Below are 15,252 nucleotides of genomic sequence, written 5' to 3' on the forward strand. Positions count from 1 at the left end.
AAAAGAAAGAGGGGAATGAGGGACAACCTCCTTGGCTTTGGAACATAGCATTTGAAACAGATGGGCCTGTGGGGCACTTCTGGAGACCCCATCATGCCCTGTGCCAGCACTGGTACTCCTGGTACTGACATGGGTCCCAAACCCCTTAGATCTCTGGATCTTATGTGGATATGACGTACTGGGTGCATTTTCACAAGAAAGGATGCACAGGATTCAGAAAGCCAACCTTCTCTCTCCCTGCTCTGCTGGGAGCTCTGCTGGGAGCCTGAACAAGTTGCCTGACACTCCTGGACTCAGTTTCCTGCTCTGTAAAATGGGACCTATAATCCCTGTCTTCTCAGAGAGTCCTGACACATCTGTGAGATGAGGGACACTAAAGTGCTTTAAGAAGAGAAGAGAAATTCTGTGGCAGAGTGGTCAGTGTGTGGGCTCTGGAGTCAGGCCGCCTGGGTTCAAACCCTGGCTCTGCCTCTTGGGCAAGGTGTTCAGCCTCTCCATGCCTTAGTTTTCTGTCTGCAAAACAGACCTCACTGGGTTACTGTAGGGATTAAATGAGATTAGCCGCTAAAATGCTCAGAATGGTACCTGGTCATGGTAAGCACCCAGTAGAGGTTAGCTATCCTTACTTCTGAAGCCCCTACTGCTTGTGTAGTTCTAGCACCCCCCTTTCACTGCAAGTAAACTAGATGATCAGGTTCAACAACCCTGGTTCTTAACTTTCCGGGGATTACGAATGGCTTTGAGAATCTGACAAAGCAATAGACTAATTCCCAATTGAATGTATAAAAATTTACATCCATTTCGAGAGTTCCTGTTACCTTTGAGGTCCAAGGGGAGTCCATGGGTCTCAGATACAGAGGATCCTATTCCAGGAGAATCCAAGGAACAGGTGGCTCCACCAGGACCCCAGGAACTGGCCAGGTGCCTGGCCTCTGCCCATCACATGCCCTGAGGGGCCCTCTGGCCTCCCAGTGAGTGATGACCCCCATCCTGACCCTCATCTTCTCCTGGCGATCCACGGAGCCAGCCCCACCAGAGCTGCGGCTCATCCCTGCCAAATCTATTGACAAACAGAGGCTTGCAGGCTTGGGGCTTCCCAGTAAGAGGGGAGCAGCTCTGATAAAGGCCACACCAGGATGTCTGACTCTACCCATGGTGGGGTTGCAGGTGGTGTGGGGGGCGGGGAAGGTCTGTCATTCTCTCCTGGTCTGGCCAGGAGCAGGGGTTCAGAAGCAGCTGGGCACATCCTGGTGGAGAGGAGGGCTGAGGGTGGCCTTGGAGGACCCGGCGGCTTGATGTGCTTCCCCCCTGCCTGCAGGGGTGGGTGGCTGTGCTCTGGGCCTCAGCACTCAACCCAACAAGGCTGACTTTGTAGTATGACCAGACAGTGGGCACTGCCCAGGCACCTGGGTGAGCATCAGAGAAAAGGGGACCACGACCATCTGGAATGGGCCACCTCCTAGCTGTATGTCATCAGGCAAGACTGAACCTCTTACAGCCTCCATTTATTCATCTGTAAGATGGGGATAATAACAGACCCTGCCTCATCAGGTGGAGGGGTGAACTAATGAGATAATGCAGGTTAAGAAGTCAGAATAGTGCCTGGCATGGAGGCAGTGTTCAATAAATGGTTATACTAGGTGATTAATTATTACTACTGCTGCTGCTAATTATTACTGTAGCTCCTGATAAATGTTTAGGTAACTGAGAAAAAGCCATTTTAATTAATCTCAAGTGCTGGGAGCTCAGCCGACTTGCTTTAAGCAACAATTGTAAGAGACACTTCTCCAGCGTCTACAGCAGGGGCGCCTGGGGCCTGGGCCACCTCCTCTCGGCTCTTCCCTCTTGGGAATCCCGCCGCAGCGGTGGCACACAGCCTGGGTGCTCAGACCACCTCCACTCGAAGTACCCACAAAATCTCTTTTCTGCCGTGCGGGCTCATGGAACTTGTTCAGCCCATTTACGGGAGCCCTGGGAGACGCTCATGACGGCGGGAGATAGGAGTTGGTGGACAGATGCCGCAGCCTCCTGTCCTCCGAGGATCGATTCTGAGCCTCGTTCTACACGTGTCCCTGGCAGGGATGAGCCCCAGCTGCCCACGGCGGTAACCAGCTCTTTGATGCTCTCGTTCTGGTGTTTCTGCCATCCCAGTCTCATTCTCCCTGGCAGGGACCGCCTCCTAAGTAAACCACCTACAACATCGCAGGCTCTGCTTTCGGGGGAACCCAACCAAGATGCACATCCAACAAGCCAGGTGCCGTGGGAGCCCCTCAGTATGTTACCTCTCTCAACAGGTCTATGGGGTGCACAAAGCCTTAACATCTAGGAAGTGGCAGAGGCAGGATCCCAACCCAGACGTCTGACTCCAGGGCCCAAATTCATACACTCCTGGAGACAGAGGTAGGGGAGGGGACTGGAGAGCATTGCCCCTCATCACCCCCTGCATCCCTCCAGCACGTGGGCTGCAATCGTAAACACTTCCAGGGAGCCAGGGACTTAATGTTGATATGTTATAGCGGCCGGGCCAGGGAGTGTGGTGAAGAGAAAGTGGATCCCCACCTAAAGGGCCACCACAACTCAGTGAGGGGTAAGAGACAGAGCCTTTGCAGCCAGCTTCACACGACTGCTGCCAGGTGGGAATGGCAGCCCAGCACTGCCAGATCGATATTTGCGAAAAAGGCCAGAAACCCGGCTTTTTATATTAAATTGGTCGATGCTAAATAAGAATGCAGCTCTGGGCCCATTTCAGCACAGCGGTCAACGTCTGTAGGCTCTGATCTGCCAGGACCATCCCCAGGACCACCCATCCCCGGTGGAGAAAAAGGAGAGAGCACTTTTGCGAAGAACAGCCTAACCCAGCGGGGCGGTGCCCACCTTACCTGCGCTGTGTTCATCCATCGAGAAGGCCTTGTTCTCCATGTAGGTCCGCGGCAGCGGCACGTCCTCCTCAAACGCCGTCTCCCGCATCCTCGGCTGCGACGTGTCGAAGTAGTTGGGTGCGTTCTCCTGCGGGGAGGGCAGGATGGTGCAGTGGACCTCTGGGATGGCGTGGAAGATGACGAAGACCCAGCCACTGGCCACCAGCGTGATGGCCAAGGTGGGGTCTCCCCAGGCGTCTCCCTGCCGCAGCTCCGCGTTGCCGAAGAGGTACATGGTCATCCAGGCCACCCAGACGAGCACGGAGAGGAAGGCCGTGACCAGGATGCAGACCCCGTTCTGCTTCCACTTCTTGAACTTGCCGCACAGCGTGAAGAGGGCCAGCCCCAGGGTGGCCACGAGCAGCACCATGTCGTAGATGAGGGCCATGGCGAAGTCCATCGGCTCGTAGGCACAGGCCGGCTTCTCGTCGCGCAGCACCGTCAGCACGAGCCACTCGATGGCGATGATGACCTGCACGAGCATCAGGCACAGGGCCACGCCCACCAGCTGCCAGCCCGACGGGCTCTTGCCGCGGCGCACCAGCCTCCGCACGCGCCACGCCTGGCTCAGCAGGCAGGAGAAGCAGAGCGCGAAGAGGACGCCCCAGAGGAACCGGCGGACGGCGCAGATGGTCTCATCCTCCCGGATGATGAAGGCGAACGTCAGGCCGAAGAGGCCCAGGGTCCCCAGGAGGAAGAGGAAGTGGAGGCCCACGGGGTCCTTCTTCTCCTTGTCCTTGATGAACGGCAGGCGCACCAGGAGGATGAGAATGAGAAGCAGTGTGATCAGGGCGCCCGCCCCCGCCACGGCCTCCACCACGATGCCCCAGATGGTGTCCAGGTCGCACAGGGACACGTACTGAGGAAGAAGGTCCAGCCCGCAGCCCCGGGACGTGCTGGTGTTCTCGGAGGCCCCGGAGGCAATCACGAAGAGCAGGAGGAAAGCAAGCACCTGGTGGGTTCTCATCTTTCTCTCTGACACCAGGAACGTTCCAGAAAAGTTGGGGGGAAAAGACCAATTCATTGTAAGACTCCCACTCTCCTGACTTCTTTAAGAAGACCCACCTCACTTCAAACCCGCCAGCCCCCTTCTCCAGGCAGCACAGCCTGGAGGAGGGGCGGGGATTTCGGCCCCCATCTACCCCCTAGTCCGGGCTCAGTGAACAGCCGTGAACCATCAGTGCTAGTGGCTGGAGGAGAGGATGGGAGGGGGACTCACTTTCTCTGGATACTCTTTCATATTCTTTGAATTTGAGGCCATGTCTGAGCTCTTCAAAAATAAGGGAATAAAATGAGACTTGAAGAGACGGTCATGGGCCGAGCGCTCGCTGGGAGAGGGGCACGCACTACCCGTTTCAGTCTCTCAGCCTGGGAGAGGGGCACGCACTAGCCGTTTCAGTCTCTCAGCGCTAACAGCTGACATTCACCGATGACTCACCCTCGGCCAGGCACTCGACACATCCAGTCCTCACACAGGTGACGGTGACACAACAGTCTTGAGGAGGTTGGGACACCTGCCCAGGGTCACACCACTCAGCTCCTAGACGCATGCCCTCTTAGAAGCTTCCCAGCGTTTCAAATGTAGTGTGAACAGTCTTCCTGGGTTCCACCCTTTCCCCCCTCTCCCCTCGCACATCCCACCCCTCCCACAAATATCTGCTGAGAGTCCATCCTCTCACTCCAGCCAGCCCACCTCTGCCGGGGATGCCTCCATGCCTCATGGAGTCCACACAGCCGCCAGGAGATGGGCTTATTAACCCCTGTCTCGTCTTCCCCTCCTCCCTCTGCCTAGACTGCCCTCCACACCCTGCTCTTATGGAAAACTGCCCCTCCCCACACTGGTCTCAGCTCTAATGTCATCCCCTCAGACCTTGGCCAAGGTCACACCCCCATCCCCACCCCCAGCGTCCCTCATCTATTTCTTAGGTCTAATGGCATCTGTCATCTTTTTGCCTGTTTACTTTGTTTCTCCTGTCCCTTCCTCCTCTCCTCCCTTCCTGTCTTTCTTCACCACTAGCTACAGGGTGACGGGGACACGGTCTGTCTCGTTCATCAGCCTCGGGCCTCATTCTTCCTCGTTTGGGGGGTTGTCCTGTGCATTGCAGGGTGTGTAGCAGCATCACTGGCCTCTACCCACCAGGTGACTGAAGCTCACCCCCTCCCCCAACTGTGACAACCTCCCAAGTTTTTAGACACTGCCAGTGTCCCCTGGGGGGAAAATCACCAGGATGAGCGCCAGTGGTCAAGTACTAGCATAAAAGCACACTAGATGCTTCCTAAATACTGAGTGAACGAGACTTCTCACCAGGACTCTCCTCTACCCACTGCCACCAGCTCCTTGCTTTTGGAGGGAGCCTGGCCTTGGGAAAGCCATGCCTGCACAGCTCTGCAGTGATGTTTCCAGGCGTCTTAAGCCAGACTTACGGCCTTAGCTCCACCCACAGTGAGGCTGTAACCAGCCACCTCCAGGGCAGCTCAGCACATCCCTGGGGCTTTCTTAAGTAAATGCGGTATCGACCACCTCTCTCTCTGCTCCTTGATGGGATACGGTGAGCAGCTCTGATCCTGCCTTGGCCGCAAGGCCATCAACTGGGATAAATTATTGATGCTGCAGAATGAGAAGGAGCCTGGTACTCTATGGACCAGCTTCTTTGCCTGTAGATGAAAGAAGGCAGACTGGGAACGGAAGGCATCTGGCAAGAGATGCTCCTGAAACAAGCACCCCAGACCCTGGCGATCAGGCCCATGGTCCTGCCGCTATTCGGGGCTCTGCTGCTTCAGTCACTGGAGAGCCACCTCAGCCATTTACACCTTGTCTACAAACCCACCGTAAGTTATTTACTTAACTGACTCACCAAGTCCCTGAAATCGACTCAAAAGGAAACTCAACACATTGAAATACTTGTTGATGGAACTCACGTTGCATACCCACTGGCATATATCCCAACGTACCACCTTTAAAAAAATACTGTCCTAGCCAGAGCTGCATCTCACAAGAGCACACTGGGAATCAAAGTTTAAGAACCAGATATGCTGGAACAAAATGCCACCAGGCCCCCGACACAGTGCAGTGGGTTTCCCCTAGGCCTCTCATCAGGAGACTTCTCAGCAAGTGACAGCAAAACACACCCCAGGCGGCCTCTCTAGGCCACACATCAGCCAGTCTCACCTCCAGCGTGGCCGGGAGAGGACGGGTAGGAATGTGCTTCTGGAGTCTTGACCACCAACCCTCTCCCCAACTCTCCCACCCACCTGCAGGCCAGTGGTCCTCAACCAGGGGCAATTTTGATCCCAAGGGACACTGAGGCATGTCTAAGGACATTTTTGGTTGTCACAACTGGGGAGGGTGGGGTGCAATTGGCATCCAGTGGGTAGAGTCCAGGGAAGTGGCTAAGCATCCTACAATGCCTGAGATGGCTCTCAACACAAAGGATGATCCGGCCCCACATGTCAACAGTGCTGAGGTTGAGAAAGCCTGGTTTATACACCGGAGAACAGAGTTGATGAGGGTGAAGCCAGGAAACCAGCCAGGCCTCAGGTCCTTTCCTCGCAAGAACCTGGCCTTCTTTAGCTGCCTCCCCTCATTCTCCTGGGGGAATCTCCTCTCTCCAGGCCTGCCTACAAATTGGGACTGGGTTCCACCAGCTCGTCCCCCTTCCTGCTTGTCCTTCCAGCCACAACAGGAAACCAGTGTGGATGAAGAAAATAACAAGATGGTGACCACGCTTCTGAAATTGTGCAGGTTCCTACGGCTGTGGTCCAGGTCTCTAGCTCTGACTCCTTTCTCAGATGGGAAATAGATACACTCTTGCCTTCTGCTTTCATTCCCAAGGTTGGAACCCTCTCCTTCTGGGGCAGCTGTTGTTTTTGTTGTCCTGCCTCCGTTTCTCTCATTTCTGAAGAGAGCTCCTGAATTTCCTTTGGAGAGCCGCCTTGAGCCCCAGCTGCAAGCACCCGACCCAGCCTGGCCAATCAGAGCATTTATCCCACCCTTTGGCCACACTGACTGGTTCATGAACAGGCACCTGGGCCCAACCAGACCCATGAGAATCAGTCTTAGGATTTTTGCTAGAATTAACTGGAAAGAGGTTTTCTCTTGTTATCGGGGTTAATAAGCTAAAAGGATATACAGCTGGAGCTGGAGAGGACTTATTTACCATCACAGGGACAGAACCTGTCTGAGAGTAAAGCTGACTCACAGGAAACGGCCACGTGATGGACCAGAGTCCTAATACACAGAAAGGCTGGATTCAGTTATGCCTGAAGCCAGATACCCTGGTCTTTGCAGTTCCAGCAGCCAATTAACTTCCCTTTTTTGGATTAAGCCAGTCTGAGATGGGTTTATGTTACTTGCTAACAAGGAAGTTCTATTATACGTCCCACATGATGTGGTCCTCTTCTTCCAGGAAGCCCTCTCTACCCAACATCCAGGCAGCCAGAGGCTTCCATAGGGTCCAGTTGTTCCAAGTAGGTCATTTTCATTGCTAAAGATGCCCATGAGGTGACAGCCATCGTTCTACAGAACAATGTCCAGGATGAACAGGAGGGAGGCTACACACCACCTCACGGAATGACGCTGAGTCCAGCTCATCTAGGATTTCTGGGGGGTTCTGCCCTGCAGAGTTTTCTGTTACTGCCATAGTGACCACGACAATGACTGTGAGCTCGCACAGGTGCTCACTGTGCACCAGGCCCTCTTCTGTGCGCTTCACATATATTAATAGCTTATCATCTGGACAATGACCCCACGAGGCAAGTTCTATTACTGTCTCCATTTTACAGGAAATAAAACAGAGAAGCCAGGTGGCTTGTCCAAGGTCACATAGCTAGAAAGCGGTGGAGCCAGGAGACAAACAATTGTCCTATTGTTACTGGGCTCTTACTACAGACCAGGGCTCTGGAAACGTCACACGGTGAGACCCTTGCTGGCCAGTCTATCTCAATTAGGTTCCCTCTGCCTCTTTATGCTCTACACCGATACTCCCGATCCTTATCTTCATAACATGTGCCACAGTTTTCAAATATTTTATTTTATTACTCTTTTGGTCTGATCCCACACACCCAGGCTCTTGTCTGTCTTGTTCTGCACCGATTCCCCAGTGCCTGGCACATGGGCAGGGCTCACGGCCCAGTTGCTGAATCAATCGACTGATTAAACGTGGTCTCCAGCCCTCATGTCACCTGGCAGGAAGATGCTCTCATTGTCATTTTATAGAGGAGGGGACTGAGGGCCTGAGAGGCTTAATTCAAAGTCTGATCTTCAGACTGGCAACAGCAGCAGCATCGCCAGGAACTTGTTAGAAATGCAGACGCTCAGCAGTGGGCCTGGCCACCTGTGTTTCCACAGCCCTACGATAAGCTCCAGGTGTGCTCAGATGCTTCGGTGCACTGAGGTTTGAGAAGCACGAACATATGCAGTGGGGGAGCCTGGACGATGGCCCGGCACCTTCCGCCCCACTATTCCTGCCCCAGGCCCAGGGGGCAGTGCTCACTCACGCTCCATCTCACCCACTGTCAGGTAAGCCCCATCCTACCCCCTCAGCCACCTGGGGCCGCCCCGCTGCTGAGAAAGGAGCAGCTCTCCAGGAACCCCAAACTGCACAAAACAAGATTAGAGGTTTGGAGTCAGCCGCGAGGCAGGGCTGACTGGGAAGGGATGAATACATGGCAACAGACCCGTGGGATGTAGGCATGCAGCTCCTCAAAAGGAGTAATGAATAAAGTGATGAATGTGCAAGACTCGGCTCACATACTAATTACTTTGCTGCCAGCCAGGCTCCCAGAAATGTGACTCATTCAGACGCTCTTAAAAACACTGCATCGCACACGCAGGCCCGCGCACACAGGCCCGCATGCGCGCGCACACACACTCTCTCTCTCCCCGCAGAGGGGCCAGAAGCTACCGGCAGGTGGTGGAGCAGCATGTTCCTCGCAAGCTGGGGCCTGCAGAGGCTGGAAAGAATGCAGGCAAGATTCCTTGCGCGAGGACAGCGCTGCCTGCCCGAAGGCCACAAGCAGGGCTGCTTCTCCCAGGCTCAATCCCGGCCAAGCAGCATAAACTTCCGGTTTCAAGTTCTGCCCCTGGCACTTGCGAGAACCCTGTGACCATGGGCGGCTGACTTAACCTTACTAGTCTCGGTTTCTTCATCTGCAAAATGGGGGTGATAATACCCATCTTGCAGGGTTCTTGTGAGGATTAAAATAATTAATAATTAGAGTTTAGGACAACAGATAGCATGGGGTAAGCACTTATATAAAGCGTTAAATAAAAGATTGGCGAATGCTCTGAGGTTATGAACTTTTCTGACGTTGCTTTTCCAGGAGGGGTGGTTGCCATGGAGATGGGGCTGAAACAGGGGCTCACCCAGGTGTTTGTCCACCACTGGTTTCCAGCCTCCCCAGTCACACACCAAGCAAAGAGGTCCCTGAGGTGGTGTGAAGGGGAGAAGCCTTTGGGGGTGGTCTACCTTGGAAACTCCCAAACTCTCCTGATCCCCACAGCAGGTACTCTAAATGGGAGCCTTGCTGTGAAGGTGGTTTTCCAGAGAGGAACCGGTGCTGGAGGACCTGAGGCCAGCCTGCATGCCCTGAAACTGGGTGTCCCTGTTGAGGAGTCAGAGCCGGACACCCAGAAATGGGACACCAGCCATTCTCCTGGGAACTAGCATCCCCACGTTGCCATCTACCCATATGAAAGGAGACACAAGATATACAAAACTGCTCTGGAACACACCATTCTGACCTGCTTCGCCTCGGGGGCTACCAGCAGAGGAATCTTAAACCCACCTTCTCTAAAGAAGCGGGGAGGCGCTGGAGCATGGAAGGGAAAGAAAAACTAAACAGATCTGGGGGGGCTTTCCTAGCCCTGGGCATGTCTAACAGTTCAGTACCCGATGAATACCTGGCACAGGATTTACACTCCCGTCAGTCTCCTCAAGAGTGGAAGACCTCAGTTGGAGGAAAGTCAGACAGAACTGTGTGACATTGGGCATTACTCACTTAACCTCTCTGACCTTCAGTCTCTTCTTCTGTAAAACAAGGATAATGATAGTGCCACTTTCACAAGGCTGATGTGAAACGTGCTTAGAAAGTACTCAGCACCGCAGACAGGGAGCACTGGGTCCTGGCTTATTACAATTACGATTCCCATTGTCCTGTTGGGAATACAAAGAGGTAATGCAACTTGGCCAGAGGCTTCCTGGAATTGATGGGCCGAGCCGGGACTAGAACCCACTTCTCCCAACTGCTGACCTCAAGGCCACTGCACCCCTTGTTGGACTCCCTCTTTTGGACAGAAGCCCAGGATAAGGCTGCAGAGCCAGCCCCCCCACACACCCCAGCATCACACTCTGTCCCTGCCCACTCCCATTATAGCCGCTGGTGCATTTCCTGCTCCAGAGGGATTAAACTGTTAGAAGGTTTCCTGACATTAAACTGTTTCCCAGACCTGCAATCTAACCCTTTGATGTCTTTTGCAAGTTACACCATCTCATAATCTTCAGTTCCCAAGGCCGCCCAGACCACCAGCCTATCTGGGGGCCCTTGGATTTAATAACCCTCACAGGTTAGTAAACAGGGTTGCCAGAACACAGGCTCCGTGAGCCATGAATATGCAAAGCAGCTCCAACCCTGTAAATAAAAGCAATCATTTAAATGCAAATTGCATCCTTGGCTGCCCGTTCCAGGGTGGATGGTTCCTCTGAGGCTGTAATTCTGAGAAGAAAATGTGACTAACTCAGAACCCCCAGGAAGCTCCGCATGGAAGTGCTTATGGGGCGTTGGGCTCTGGGTGGGGGCCCCTTAGGGGGGACAAAAACTGCCTAAAAGTGGGAAGTGGGTTTTAAAACCTGACCTACCCCTGGCGTAGGCTTACAGGGCCAGCCAGGCTCAAAGCAGTCCTCACAGGTCCCCTTCGGAGGCTCCCGGCGCCTTGCCACCCTCAGAGGCAGAATGAAAAGGAAGCTGCTTTTCGTCTCCTTGTAAAGGTCAGGGGAGCGTTTAAAAATCAGATCTCGTGGCTTTCCACTCCAAATCCTGCAAGGGTTCACCAGTCCAAGGAGAATAAAACCTAAACTCCTTTCCATGGCCCAAAAGATCGTGGTCTGGCTGGTCCCTGCCATCCCCTTTCTAACCCCGCTCTCCACATCTGCCTATGAGCTCCAGCCACAATGGCCTTTGTTCATTTTCTCTGCACTCATTCCCACCTCCAAGCCTTTGCACTTGCGGTGCCCTCTGCCTGGTTCAGTCTTCCCCCTGCGTCTGTCAGTGCCCCCTCCCCCATAGCGGGGCTCCACTAACGTGTCACTGCCCAGCACGGTCTTCCCTTATGTGTACATACTCTTGTCACTTTATTTTACAGCACTCGGCTTTCTTTTCCTGGCAGCCCTTATCCCATCAGAAGTTCTAGCTACTTACTATTTATTTACTTATTTAGTGTTCACCCACCTCCCCAGTGCCCTGAGAGCAGGGGCTTATCTGCCACTTCTGTAGCTCGCATATTTATTGAAATAACACATTAACTAATAAAGATTTTGAGCTTCTCTTTCTAACAAAACTGCTTTTCTTGCTGCCTGGGCCCCAAATGGCGACTCCTTCCCACTTCCATCTTTTCCCTCCCCAACTCAGCTGACCCCTTTTCAGAACAGAGCAGGGAACAGATAGGAAACTGTTCACTCCGCAGTCTAGGTACAAAACTGGCCCAGTGAAGGGCTCCCAACCGACTATTTGCATTCTATTTACATCCTATTTGCATGCAGTTTTAACTCAAAGTCTGAAATCCTCCAGAGAGCCCCCGCCCGTGGGGAAACTTCTGAATCAAGGTTCCTCGGCTGAAGTTCTAAAGCTTTTGTGCCAAGTCCCTCCCCCACTTCTCTTGTCTTTGCGAGGATTTCCCAGTTCCTCCGGGGCTCTGCTCAGGTGCCCCCCACCCCATGCTGGCGCAGTTGGGCAGCCAATGTGGCGCGTGGCCCGGGGCCCCAGGCGGGGACGCGGCTGCCCGCCACACTCCAGGGGCCTTTGTCCGCGCTCCAAGGAGCCGCCCCTTAGCGAACTGGGGACATGTTGGGTGGGTGTGTGCGTGTGGTGGGGTGTTGGCTAGGCCTGGGAGTGACAGAGCCCGGTAGGAAACCCGCGGGCTGCGCTGGAGCCGTCCTCGGTGGTAAGCTCGGTACGCCCCCTCCCTGGCTGGTTGGCCAGCTCCCCCAGGCCGAGGCGGGTGCAGGCGGTAGGGATCCCGGGGTGCTTGGAGCTGGAAGCCCGTGTCCCCCAAGTTGGGGGGGGACGCAGCACAGGGCTGATCCTCACCTCTAGCTTGGCCGCAACAGCAGCGCTAACATCCCGCCATTGTATGCATTCGCCCCTCATTTCTTCCCGCAGCCCCAGAGCTCAGCTCTTCTCGCCCGCGGTGTCCCCTCCTTTCCCGCAGTGCGCAGCCACGGCCGGCTGCGAGCTCGGCCCCCTGCCCCTATGGCAGGTGCGGCAGCTCACCCCCCAACTCGGCCCCTGTGCCCCCGGCTCCGTCTGCCCTGTCTGTGCTCAGGCCCCACGGGCTTGCCACGCAGCCCTGCCCGTGGCTGCCCTCACAGGAGTCACTCGGACACGCCTGGACTCCCTTACAGTCCCAGCTGCCCTTTCCTGTGGTCGCCCCCAGATCCTCCCCAGAGACTTGGATCTCCACCTGGTCCGGGTACATCCCCCCCCCCCCCAAAGGTCCCAACCCTCCCCGCCCCCCGCCCCGCCCTCTGCGGCTCATCTCCCGCCGCACTGTGGTCCCCCCACCCTAATCCCCCAGCTCCCCCAGCAGAATAACCCCTTGGGGGAGGCCTCAGAAAAGCACAAGAAGCAGACCCCACCCCAACCGTCCCAAGTCCACGGCGGGAAAAGTTTCTGGGGTCGCCGCATTGCCCTCCACCCCACCGGCGCGGCTCGCACTCACCGACCCCCGCGGCCCCGCAGCGCCGATGCTCCTGCTGGCCCTCGGTCCGAGTCACATCTCTGCAGCGCAGCCGTGTCCCCAGCCCAGCGCGCCCGCCCGTCCGACCTCACTGCATCTCACTCGCGAGCCGCTGCCGAGCTAGGCGCCCCCTGGCCCGGCCCGCGCTGCTGCAGCCGCCGCGGCCCCGCCCCTCCTGCCGGCCCGCCCCCGGGAGGCCCCGCCCCGCCCCCGGAGCTTCCAAGCCCCGCCCCTCCCCGGCCCAGGCTAGGCTGAGTGTTCCGAAAGCAGCCCCGCGCAATCTCCTTGCTCCTGGCCTGCGGCGCTGAGACTAGCCCTCTCCTGTGTCCCCAGTTAACGAACACCACCCGCACATCCACAGTGCATCCATAAGCAGTCCGGACGCGCCGGACACATTCCCAGGTTGATCCACTTTCAGAAACACACACGTGGAGGGGCTTTCTAAACCATGGGTTCCTAAACATTAACCTCCCCACAATATACCGGCACCCCATCCAGGGCGCAGAGACGATTCCGCCGCGAGCGTTCCAAAATCACCAACGCCCCAATATCAACTAGGCAGCCCCTTCCCGCTTGGGTACACTCCAATTACCCTCCCCCCCCCAAGTGTCCTTGTCCCTTTACGCACCCTGAGCCCAACACCCGCATCCTTGGCCACTCCAAACATACTCAGAGGTCCACACGGTAAACCCTTCACGTAGCTCCACACGCAGTATCCCATCACCGTCCCCCCCCCCCACATCATCCACATACACACACGTCCACGACCTTCCCGGTCACACATTCGGAGGCCCGGGGCCACCGGCTTGGCGCTCCGCAGACGCCCAGGGCACAGGCGGGATGCGCGCCCACGGGGCAGCCGCGGGACGCGCTTGAAGTCTGGCTCGACGTAGTCCACCCGGCTGTCCGATGTCGGCATTGCCTCGACCGGGCCTGGGGGCTGCGCTCCAGCTTCTGACCGGCTTCTCCAGGTCGCCCCCTCCCCCGAAAAAAGCCCCCAGAACTTTGAGGACCCCCCCACTTGTGGTGTGGGTAAGACCCTCCCACCCCATCCCGGCCCTACAAGACAGGACAGGGAGATGACCCCTGTTTCCCACTTCTCTGCGTGGGGGAAGCGGGGTGGGGAGGCGGGAAGATGGGTTGCGGAGTAGCACTCCCTTCTGGCCATATTTCTAGGCTCTGATCTTTGGGGTCTCCGGACCTTTCAGATATTCTCACCCCTTCCCGCCAACCTCCAGCCTCCCAAGTATCCTCTCCCCGCAGCCAAGACGGTTTTCTCCCGGGCAGGCCACGTATCCTTTGGGCACGCAACTCTCCAAATATTTTATGTTAATTTTAAGGAAAAATGGAGGAGAAGAAGCACGAAAACAGAAAACTAGCCCAGTTTCATCGGCAGACGTATCCTCAGCGCCTAGAACAGTGCCTGGCACTCAGTAGGCAATCTTTAAATGTTTGCGGTACGACCCCTCCTCAGTGTTCCCGCGAGACTGGGGAACTGGAAAATGGATGGGCACTGTCACCTGCTGGTATATAGTGGAACTGACGCCAAGATCCTTTTCTTTCCCTCTGTAAACGTGGGCAAATTCAACTTTCTAAACCTCAATTTCCTCATACGCAAGATGGAGATAATTGTAGTAGTACATGCCTATTGGGGTTATTGTAAAGATTAAACATATAATGCAGAGAATTCCCTGGTGGTCCAGTGGTTAGGACCCTGCGCTCTCACTGCCAAGGGCCCGGGTTCGATCCCTGGTCAGGGAACTAAAATCCCAGAAGCCGCACGGTGTGGCCAAACAAATAAACCAAAAACAGCACAACACCTGTGAAGAGCTTCACACAGAGCCTGGCATGGAAAACTGTTAGTGTGAGTTTTGTTAATATTACAATCATGGTTATATTCCCTTTCCCGGCTTATTTTCAGAGGGACCCTGACTGTGATGATCAGTTTAGCTTTGAGCGATGATACTTTGGGAAGCAAAGGGTGAAAATGAAGGAAGCTATTGAGTAGCAGGTGCATCTCCCCCCGTCTCCCCCCCCCCCACAGAGTTCAAGGTCCCAAGGACCCATCACCATCATCATGATAACTTATGTAGTACTCACTGTGGGCCAGGAGATCTTCTAAGGGCTTTATATTCTTCAAAGTATTTATTCCTCCCAGCAACCCTCTATGCCAGATACTGTTGTTCATCCACGTTACAGATGGAGACATTGAGACCCAGGGGGGTTAATTACCCGCCACAGTCATACAGTTGGCAGAGCTAGGATTCAACCCAGGCACTTCCTCTCAACCAGTGGCTAAACTAGTGTCATTTGCTGCAAGGTCAGATATCATCACAGACAAGCCTCATGTCCCCGGAGTGCTCTCCCGGTTTCCAGCCCTGG

General features: G+C 55.3%; 1 protein-coding gene across 2 annotated transcripts in view; it reads right to left on the bottom strand.

Annotated features, from left to right (window-relative positions):
• GPRC5B (G protein-coupled receptor class C group 5 member B) overlaps positions 1–12,990 on the bottom strand; it is a 36,152-nt gene extending 23,162 nt beyond the window's left edge. Inside the window, exons 1-2 of one of the 2 annotated variants that reach the window (XM_027098101.1) lie at positions 12,853–12,990; positions 2,880–3,893 (exon numbers count right to left, since the gene is read on the bottom strand). In XM_027098101.1, coding sequence (XP_026953902.1) covers positions 2,880–3,885 — 1,006 coding nt within the window. In that variant the 5' untranslated portion in view covers positions 3,886–3,893; positions 12,853–12,990. The remainder of the gene's footprint in view (positions 1–2,879; positions 3,894–12,852) is intronic. The other variant, XM_027098100.1, reaches the window with a different exon arrangement.
• Positions 12,991–15,252: the final 2,262 nt, after the last annotated feature.

The sequence above is a fragment of the Aethalodelphis obliquidens genome, unplaced genomic scaffold, assembly GCF_003676395.1.
Source record: "Aethalodelphis obliquidens isolate GAN/ISIS:26980383/991018 unplaced genomic scaffold, ASM367639v1 scaffold120, whole genome shotgun sequence".
Classification (NCBI taxonomy): domain Eukaryota; kingdom Metazoa; phylum Chordata; class Mammalia; order Artiodactyla; family Delphinidae; genus Aethalodelphis; species Aethalodelphis obliquidens.